This window comes from Oncorhynchus keta, chromosome 20 (assembly GCF_023373465.1).
Source record: "Oncorhynchus keta strain PuntledgeMale-10-30-2019 chromosome 20, Oket_V2, whole genome shotgun sequence".
Taxonomy (NCBI): Eukaryota; Metazoa; Chordata; class Actinopteri; order Salmoniformes; family Salmonidae; genus Oncorhynchus; species Oncorhynchus keta.
The window spans coordinates 35,782,692-35,793,454 of record NC_068440.1 but is presented as its reverse complement, the minus strand read 5'-3'; the positions used below and the strand labels follow the sequence as shown (position 1 = coordinate 35,793,454).

Here is a 10,763-nt window from a genome sequence, read left to right as displayed (position 1 = left end):
TGTGTGTGGGGATAATGAGCAATGTGTGTGTGTGGGGATAATGAGCAATGTGTGTGTGTGGGGATAATGAGCAATGTGTGTGTGTGGGATAATGAGCAATGTGTGTGTGTGGGGATAATGAGCAATGTGTGTGTGGGGGATAATTGTGTGTGTGTGGGGATAATGAGCAATGTGTGTGTGTGGGGATAATGAGCAATGTGTGTGTGTAGGGATAATGAGCAATGTGTGTGTGTGGGGATAATGAGCAATGTGTGTGTGTGGGGATAATGAGCAATGTGTGTGTGTGGGGATAATGAGCGCTTAACTATCCAAGGATTAATATTATTTTAGTTGAGACGTTATGTAAATGAGTACTTCTGCATTAGTGTTTTTTTTTTGGTTTTGTAATTATTAATTAATTAATTATAAAAAACACCAAATAAGGATTGGTCATTTGGCTTTAATCAGAGTGACTGGTTAGTTAGTGTAGCCTTCAATTGGGTATTAGTTGTACCTGCATTGTTTTTAGCAAGAAAAGTTGAAAACATTTGACAGTTCTCTCTCTCTTTCCAGGTTATTGAGGCTTTAGTTGGCTACCACACTTATCATGTTCCTCTGTCTATATTCTGACACCATGTTCGAACATGACATTTATTAAACATGTGTAGCTTAATAAATGAACTAAACTAACTACATTATGACCTACTCACTTAATTGAGACTTAATGGACTGCACTGATTTGTCACTAGCTGCGTAGTGCACTGCACGCTACAGGGGTGTATTCATTAGTCAGAGTCCGTTGCAAAACGTTTCGTCTTTTGCAAAAAATGTTTTGCAACGGAAACCATTAACCATTTACTGTACGAAGCAAACGGTAACGAAATGGGGAGGGAAATTTGTCCAATAGAAATTTGTTTTCATTGCAATTGGAGTAAACGGTTGGAGTAAACGGTTTCTAATTGGAGTAAACGACTTCTGTTGCGAAACCGTGAATTGCTTACTCTAGGAACCAAACGGAATCAAACAGGGAGGGATCTACCTGAATTTATCAACTACAAACTCTAGTATGTTCACTATGGAAGCTGTTTAGCGTTTTAGAACCAAACTGAAGAAAATGAATAATAATTCTGTTAAGTTCAGTTTGCTTCCGTTTAAGAAATATTTTGTAACTTAATCGGCAGAATGAATACACCCATTTAGTTTAGAATTGTTTACATTATTGTTTAAAAAAATATGTTTTTTGGGGGGGAGGGGTTCGAGTACTCATCCTTTTTATACATATTTATTATTATTATTAACAAATCAATACAAAAAGTACATTGGGGAACACAAGTCTATATAAAGAACATTTGGGCTAGGGTGTACAATATCACATTACACAAGGACCTTCTATGGGGCATACACACATTTTATAATTCTAACAGCTTTTTTTGTTGGTAGAGTATTTAAAATATAGTTCAATTTTTTTTGTAAGATAAAAAAAAAGAAGTTTTGTTTGGAAATGTACATTTGTGAATATGAAATTTGACCGAAATAATAATTACATGAATTACTTTAAAATAGTTTCAACTTAAAAAAGAATCCAAGCAGTACATCTCTCCACAATAGTTTAAAATCTTAATAAATGTGTTCAGTTAGAAATCTACTGATGTCTTGCCACATATTCCTTACATGAATACAATGCAAAAAAAGATGCAGCACTGTTTCTCGGTGGTCATTACAAAAGGTACAATTTGAATGGATGTTTTTCTTACATTTCTTCATATAGTGGTTGGCATGATAATATTTATGAATAATAAAAAATAATAAAAGTCCTCATTGTATTAATAAGTAGGTATGTGTGTGGAAACATCCAAACTTTTTCCCAAAGAAGATTTTATCAATAAAACCACTCCAACAAGGCTCGTAAAGCTCTACTGTTGTTGGATGGACTAAAAGAAAAACAAATCTTTCCAACTGATGAGTCAACAGATTTAATGAAAAATAAAGCAACACCAGATGGAATGGCATCTAAAACAATTGCAAAATCTTTAGATGTTACGGGGATCTTGTAAAGTGATAAAAAATGCCTTAGAATTAAGTAAAAGACCCTCTTCATTTACAAGTAGGCTCCCAGTAGTTTCAATATTGAACACAAAATGTTGGACCATGACGTCATCAAATAGGGACATCGAGCCTTCTAGTTGAAGATTGTCATTTAGATTGACAAGATAGTCAAGTGACCGCTCTAAAAATGGAATTTACATGTCCTCAAAGATGGAAGGCAGACGTGAGGAGGTGACATCAGGTGGGACCCTTCTAGCCAATGACAAGGCAGAACAACATGTCATAGAAGTAGATAGAGGACTCATATTTGTAATTGCGCCATTATAGCGTCTGTGGCAGCATGGGCAGCGCCATTGGGGCTATCTCAACTTTTTAAGTAGTCCTTTTCTTCTTTTACATTGGCTGATTGCTCACAATTTATTGGAATCCCCTCCCAGTTGGCTACCTTAAAATGGCGGAATCCAACAATGGCAATGGCTATGCTATCTATGATGAGTCCTCTATCTATCTCTATGACAACAGGCACAACTGCAATATAAAGTCGTTTCCGAAATGCCACGTAGGTCTACTTATATCAGTGCATTCAACCTAACAATTTCGAAACTTATATTCGACCAAATAAGCCTCAGGTAGTAAATGAGCAATTACATTTTTTTTGCATACAATTACATACAAAAAATCCTCACTTCGTGGGTTTATTTCGTGGAAAGATTTTAGGTGGAGTAAAATCTCTCGCTCCGCCTTTTCCTCTCTGTTCTAGCGCAGAGCTCGGTGCTTCAAGCAAGTGTAAACAAAAGGAAATTGACATCTTGCAATCTTGCATATCTTGGAAAGGCAATCGGCGGATCAAGGTTTTTACTTGTTGAGTAAATCGCTAGCTATATTTACATACTACTGTGCTATTTGAGTATTCAATTGTTGTGTATACCCTCGCGCATTTTAACTTGAGCTTCAGATTGAGCAGAAGAAGTGTAAGTCAAAACATGGTGGAGACACGCACAGGTGAATATTTTATTTATTTAACCTTTATTTAATTAGACAAGTCATCCAAGGACCTTAACGATATAACCCTCGAATATATGCAATGACTTATAGCTAGCAGTTGTATTCTTTTAACATGTTTTCTGGCAGTACCGTTAGAGTCCTTGGATGACAGCTCCGATGATGAACCCCTAATTGCATTAGTAAAGAAGAAGCCGCAGCACATTGAACACAATGGGACTCAGGGTGAAAAAGACCAGAACCGACAACCTGAACCTGAGTCAAAGAATAGCACTAGAAAAGATTCTGGTGAGCGAACACTACAGTGAAATTAAAACCTTTAAACACCTATTAAATATATTTATAATTATATATTTATGATTATATATTGTTGATCATCATATTCACTGTTTATGTGATTAGGGTTGGATGACACCTCAGATGATGAGCCCTCGACGAAGTTGCTGAATAAACTTTCCAGAGCTAAAGAAGCCACTGTACAAGCAAAGAGGCCAGTGACTACTGATATCCAAAGAGGAACAGGTAATGGAATCAAGAAGACAAACAACAGATTCACAGGTGGGAACCCCTCTCATGTAGGCTATGCCCTGAATATTGTACAACACACACACACACACACAAACCCACACACTACTATTCAGAATGGAAGGAGGTATCAATTGATTTAGTCTTTGTCATAATTTTAGGTTCAACCCAGAATGAGGACTCCTATGATAGCTCAGACGATGAGCCCTTGATAAAGATGGCTAGAAAGATCCCTAAACAGACATCATTGCCATTCAAAAAGAGACCCTTCAACACAGCCAGAGAGGTGAACGATGTGAAGAAGCGCAGAAATAGCTCACAGAACACTAATAAAATAAGCACAGGTGAGACTAGTTCCTCAAAATCTTGTATTTAGAATATAAATACAGAAATGAGCTAAATGGATTCAGCGGGACTAAACTTGCTTTCCTCTTCACATTTGTTCTTCTATGTAACTAGGTTCATCATCAGGTGACAGCTCAGATGACGTGCCCCTGATTAACATGGTCGACAAACTCAAGACACAAATGCGAACGAAGACACCCACCACTACAGCCAGAAAAACACCTGGCATTAAAAAGCCCAGAAAAGTTTTTAAAAAACACAACAGGAGTATAGGTGAGAATACATATCGCCTCTTGGCTCCATGCTTTCACCGTGACATAATATTTTTGGAGACTTGTATCCTTGTTTCTAATTCAAATGTTTTGTTTTCTGATTGCATGATCAGAGACCTCAGACGACAGCTCTGATGATGAGCCATTAATAAATCTGACCAAGAAGTCTCCATCTAAAGAGACTGAAAGGACAATACTGAAGAGGTGTGTCACTAAGGAATCAAACAGCAACAACTGTAATAAAATTGAAGGGAAAATGAGCAGAGGTAACTACTTCTGCAAAGCACTTTTTCAATTTTATTGCACAATATCCTGGCGGATCAGGTTGGGTCGCTGAATTTGTGTCGTTAAATTTCTCTAATATTTTTGCTTCATCCTGTTTTGATTGTCAGAGGAAGAGGTAAGTTCTGATTCTGATGATAAGCCCTTGATAAATCTCGTCAAGAAGCCTCTTAAAGCTGTAAAGAAGACCACGACATCATTAAAGAAGAGGAGCGTATCAGGAAAGACTGTGGTAGCCAGAAAGAAGACGAGACCAGACATTATGAACAAAGCAGTCATCAGACGGAGCACCAAAGTTGTTCAAAGAACACGTGAAGGTGAGAGTTATTTTTCAGCACAATCCAAAATACACATTAGAATAAATAAAATAGGTTGTCTTGTTTTATGCAATAGTTGATAATTTGTATTGCTTTATCAGGGTCTTTGGATGACAGCTCAGACGATGAGCCCTTGAGTAAAAAGATGGTGAGAAATCCACAAATGAAGAGCCTAATGGTGATTCTGGAGAGATGTGACACTAAAGAAGTCTTGGAAGATAACTATAGAGCCAACGTGGGAAACACCGGTAAAAGAAGTGCAGGTAAGAATTCCTCTTATCGTATATTTCCTCTCCCATATGGAATATCTTTGACATAGTCTACAGCTGCACTGTTTGATAGATAACATTGAAGTGGGCTATTCTCTACCTATTATGCAGAGCACCTATAGTTGTTTATTTATTTGCCAGGGGATAAGGAGAACTCCGATGATGAACTATTGATAAAGATGGTCACGAATCCCCCTCATTCTTCACCAGAAACTATGGCAGAGAAGGAAAATAAGTCACAAACTGCCCTTACGATGAACCTTTGATAAAGATGGTTGGAAACCCAAAGTCATGTTCAAGGGATATTATAGATACTGGAATAGTGACTTTGTTTTGGGAAAACGTTGAGTAACAAACTTGCCGGGAAGATGGCACAATTGTTACTGACACAACAACCCCATTTTTTTATTGCATGAGTTTACAGTGTTATGGTGAAAAGAAATATGTGAATTGTCAAAATATTTTGGTGATCTGGAATCACTATTTTCATGTTAGAATTTTTTAGTGTTTTAAATTTTGTAACTTTTTTTATAATTTTTAAAAATATTTTTTTTACCACTCGGATGCTGGTGGTTTCATGTCTATAGCATATTTATAACCATGCAAAATTTGACTCACTCAATAGGTCAAATTTTTAATTGTTGCCAATACTGTCTCCAGCATAATGAATTATAGAGTACATTTGTGTGATCGAATGCAATACCTTCCTCCTCCCTATTCCTTTTGGCTGGAATGGGCCATCGCTGGAAGCAGTACTATACATTGTAGATGTTCTTGTTTCAGTCCAAGTATAAGGGCGCTGACATTCAATTGTGAGATTACATTTTTTTTTTGTATTATTATTCATGAATTGATTTGTTTTCAACAATTTTATTAAAAGAACAGAAGTTTCCCATTTTGTCTTGTTTCAATGGGCAGAAAGTATGCTTTAAAGACCACCAACAGACACAGCACCTATTTAGTTGTTGTTGTTGCAAACACTGAGTTCTTGAGGTTGACTGTCATTATTAAGGTATTTTTGAATTGCTAAACACAAGGTTTTAAAATAGATTCAGTACAAAAATATACACTTTGTTACAAACAAAAAAATCTATGAATGTATCATACAATAATCTATTCAGACAGAATAGTTTTAGGTCCTGCTGGCCGTTTTTGTCTTTTTAGGAAAATGTGTGATGTCAGTCATTCCCAATGGAACACGCCTTCACTTCTATGGGAGATAATCGGCAAAGAAGTCCAGTCTTCATTGAGACAGCATCTGTAAAACGAGGGGCACATTTTGTGTCAGTTGAAACATTAAAAGGAACTGGGGACTGGAAACCCTCCAGTGTCAATCTTGGTGGGGCAAACTCCAAACAAATTAGTGGGATGCATGCCAGCAATGCCACAACACAACACTAAACAATACATTAATTGCACTATAACGGTGACAAACGGTGCCCACAATCTGTTAGGGCCTACATAAAGCTGTCCCAACAGCAGAGTCCCAACAGCAGTCCCAACACCTTACCACTGCTACCCCAGGTTATCAGTGGAGCCTTGTCTGGCAGTGAAACAGTTCATTCAGCCTCATTTACTGCGTTAAAAAAAATCAAGGGCGATATTGCTGACTTTCTTAAACAAATGTGGTTTCTAATGACAATTGAAATGGCATAAGGGGAAGACGAGCGGATAAGAGGCAATCCGTCATTTCGATTAAGACATTAATACATGGTTATACATGGGGATACATGGGTTACTAACAGCTTACTACACAACATACACTTACTTTCTTAGCGACAGTATACAGTGCCTTTTGGAAAGTATTCAGACCCCTTGACTTTTTCCACATTTTGTTACATTACAGCCTTATTCTAAAATGTATTAAATATATATCTTTTTTTATTCATCAATCTACACAGAATATCCCATAATGACAAAGTGAAAATAGGTTTTTAGAACATTTTGCTAATTTATAAAAAATTAAACAATGGAAATACCTTATTCAGACCCTTTGCAATGAGAATCGAAATTGAGCTCAGGTGCATCCTGTTTTCATCGATCATCAAATCAAATGTATTTATATAACCCTTCTTACATCAGCTGATATGTCAAAGTGTTGTACAGAAACCCAGCCTAAAACCCCAAACAGCAAGCAGTGCAGGTGTAGAAGCACAAGCACGGTGGCTAGGAAAAACTCCCATGAAAGGTAGGGATGTTCAAATGTTCATAAATAACCAGCATGGTCAAATAATAATAATCACATTAGTTGTCGAGGGTGCAACAGGTCAGCACCTCAGGAGTAAATGTCAGTTGGCTTTTTTTCATAGCCGATCATTGAGAGTATCTCTCCCGCTCCTGCTGTCTCTAGAGAGTTGAAAACAGCAGGTCTGGGACAAGGTAGCACGTCCGGCGAACAGGTCAGGGTTCCATAGCCACAGGCAGAACAGTTGAAACTGGAGCAGCAGCACAGCCAGATGGACTGGGGACAGCAAGGAGTCATCATGTCAGGTAGTCCTGAGGCATGGTCCTAGGGCTCAGGTCCTCCGAGAGAGAGAAAGAAAGAGAGAAAGAGAGAATTAGAGAGAGGGAATTAGAGAGAGGTCTGTCATAAAATAATTGAGACAGTAGATCTAGCTGGTCTGACATAATAGAGACAGTAGATCTAGCTGGTCTGTCATAATATAATAGAGACAATAGTTCTAGATGTTCTGTCATAATATAATTGAGACAGTAGATCTCGCAGGTCTGTCATAATATATTTGAGACTGTACATGTAGCTAGCTGGTGTATCATAAAATAATTGAGACAGTCGATCTAGCTGGTCTGACATAATATAATAGAGACAGTAGATGTAGCTGGTCTGTCATAATATAATTGAGACAGTAGATATAGCTGGTATGTCAGAAAATATTATAGTCTGTAGATGTAGCTGGTCTGTCATAATATAGTAGAGACAGTAAATCTAGCTGGTCTTTCGTAATTTAATTGAGATAGTAGATTTAGCTGGTCTCTCATAATATATTTGAGGCAGTAGATATAGCTCCTCTGTCATATTATAAATGAAACAGTAGATCTAGCAGGTCTATCATAATATATTAGAGACTGTATTATAGTCTGTAGATCTAGCTGGTCTGTCATAAAATATTAGAGATACTAAATCTAGCTGGTCTGTCATAATATACTAGAGATTGTAAATCTAGCTTGTCTTTCGTAATATAATAGAGACAGTAGATGTAGCTGGTCTGTCATAATATAATTGAGACAGTAGATATAGCTGGTATGTCATAAAATATTATAGTCTGTAGATGTAGCTGGTCTGTCATAATATAGTAGAGACAGTAAATCTAGCTGGTCTTTCGTAATTTAATTGAGATAGTAGATTTAGCTGGTCTCTCATAATATATTTGAGGCAGTAGATATAGCTCCTCTGTCATATTATAAATGAAACAGTAGATCTAGCAGGTCTATCATAACATATTAGAGACTGTATTATAGTCTGTAGATCTAGCTGGTCTGTCATAAAATAGTAGATACTAAATCTAGCTGGTCTGTCATAATATACTAGAGATTGTAAATCTAGCTTGTCTTTCGTAATATAATTGAGACAGTAGATCTAGCTGGTCTTTCATAATATAATTGAGACAGTATATCTAGCTGGTCTGTCATAATATAAAAGAGGCAGTAGCTCTAGCTGGTCTGTCATAATATAATAGAGACAGTAGATCTAGCTGGTCTGTCATAATATAATAGAGACAGTAGATCTAGCTGGTCTTTCGTATTTTAATTGAGGCAGTAGATCTAGCTGGTCTTTCGTATTTTAATTGAGGCAGTAGATCTAGCTGGTCTTTCGTATTTTAATTGAGGCAGTAGATAAAGATGGCCTGTCATAATATAATAGAGACAGTAGATCTAGCTGGTCTTTCATATTTTAATTGAGGCAGTAGATATAGCTGGTCTGTCATAATATAAACATAGATTTCTGCCCATTGGATGTTAATCCAGAACTATACAGGCGTTTTTAGATGTTTTTCGGCAAACTCTAATATGGTCTTCCTGTTTTTGAGGCTTCCCAATGTTTTACATCTTGTAAAAATATAAACTGTATGTATTTAGTTTGACACAGAGACACCTACCTCCTGGGGTCATTCTTGATCTGGACAACTGTTGCAAAGGGTTTTTTATTCACCAGGGAAAGAATGATTCTGTCATCCACCACAGTTGCTTTCCGTGGTCTTCTGGACCTTTTGGTGTTCCAGAGCTCACCAGTGCATTCTTTCTTTTTAAGAATGTACCAAATAGTTGATTTAGCCACACCCTAATATTTTAGCTATCAGTCTGATGGGTTTGTTTTGATTTGTCAGCCTAATGACAGCTTGCTTCATTGGCAGTGACAGCTCTTTCTGACTTCATATTGAGGGTTAACAGCAACAGATTCCAAATGCAAATGATACACTTGAAATTCATCTCTAGGCCTTTTATCTGCTTACTTGTAAATGAACTAATGAGGGAATAACACACCTGACCATGGAACAGCTGAGCAGACAGTTGTCCAATTACTTTTGGTCCCTTAAAAAAAGGGGGGGGGGGACATATAAAAAGTGCTGTAATTCCTACACCGTCCACCCAATTTGGATGTAAGTACCCTCAAATTAAAGCTGAAAGTCTGCACCTTCAGCTCATCGTCATTGTTTAATTTCAACTGCAATATGCTGTGGGAGACAGCTAAAATAATACTAACTTGGTCAATGTCCAAATATTTATGGACCTGACTGTATATATAGACCTGAGGCAGTGTATTAGCATAGCCTATGTGTTTGTCTATGACATGCTGTGGATGTGGTTTTTGAGTGTCTTATTGCCACATATTTCATTATAGTGATTGTGTTCCCCATACTCTATATAATATACATGTTTATAGATGTGTGCTGTGTTTTTATGTATTTGATGCACCAGTAAAAGTATTGATGCAGGGCTCACCCCCTTGCTAAAATAAACGTTAAATAAAATAAGTAATAGTAAACTTGACTTCTAACTGATTAAAAAAAAATCCTCAATAGTGGTCGAGACTCTGACTCAGATGACCTCTGGGAGCCAACAACAAAGAGACCACATTCAAGTCCTCCTTCCCCTCACTCATTCAAACGTAGGAACTGGTTCCTCCAGTCTGACCGCTGCTGCTGTCTCTGACTCCACACCCACCCCTGCCCAGCCATCGAGGTGTGAAGAGGCCAGCCCAGAAGTGGAGGAGGGCCAGTGCACCAGCGACATCTACCACTGAGGGAGACTTTGGCATACTTTGCTTGAGGATGTGGAGCCACTTCCACCAAAATTTAGACCTAAAAGGCAGTCAGGACCTCAGCTGGACATGACTTGAAATTAAAGCCCCCTTCATCTTTGTGTGTAAACTTAAATTGTTTATTACCATAGCATGTTTGTATGTTCTCTCTAGCTATGTACTTGAAAATGTTGCAATTGACCAAATCGGCCACTTGGGTACATTTGGGCAAACTCGTGAGGGACACCTGGGAGACTTCACACTAAATATTATGTAGCTCTCTCATTCTTAAATGTATCCGTTTGACACTTTGCACACACACAATTGCCCTGTTGTGGACAACATCTAAATTATCCGCAGCTTCCTATCTCAATGTATGGTTTTTCAATTGGTTTTATCTTTTACCAGATCTGTTGTGTTATATTCTCCTACATTCATTTCACATCTTCACAAACATCAAAGTGTTTCC

The 10,763-nt window shown here is 37.5% G+C and overlaps 1 protein-coding gene across 5 annotated transcripts; it reads left to right on the top strand.

The window, feature by feature from the left end:
- The first annotated feature begins 2,537 nt into the window (after nt 1-2,537).
- Nucleotides 2,538-5,929, top strand: LOC118381043 (protein DEK-like). 5 transcript variants are annotated; one of them, XM_035768012.2, is made up of 10 exons: nt 2,638-2,654; nt 2,786-3,027; nt 3,157-3,315; nt 3,430-3,585; nt 3,714-3,896; nt 4,012-4,170; nt 4,283-4,435; nt 4,562-4,768; nt 4,870-5,031; nt 5,179-5,929. In XM_035768012.2, the coding sequence occupies exons 2-10, from the start codon at nt 3,009-3,011 to the stop codon at nt 5,301-5,303; spliced, it is 1,323 nt and encodes a 440-aa protein (XP_035623905.1). In that variant the 5' UTR covers nt 2,638-2,654; nt 2,786-3,008; the 3' UTR covers nt 5,304-5,929. The 5 variants fall into 5 exon arrangements, with proteins under 5 accessions (XP_035623908.1, XP_035623906.1, XP_035623907.1 ...); XM_035768015.2 differs by having other exon boundaries at nt 2,538-3,027; nt 5,149-5,285; XM_035768013.2 differs by having other exon boundaries at nt 2,540-3,027; nt 3,166-3,315.
- Nucleotides 5,930-10,763: the final 4,834 nt, after the last annotated feature.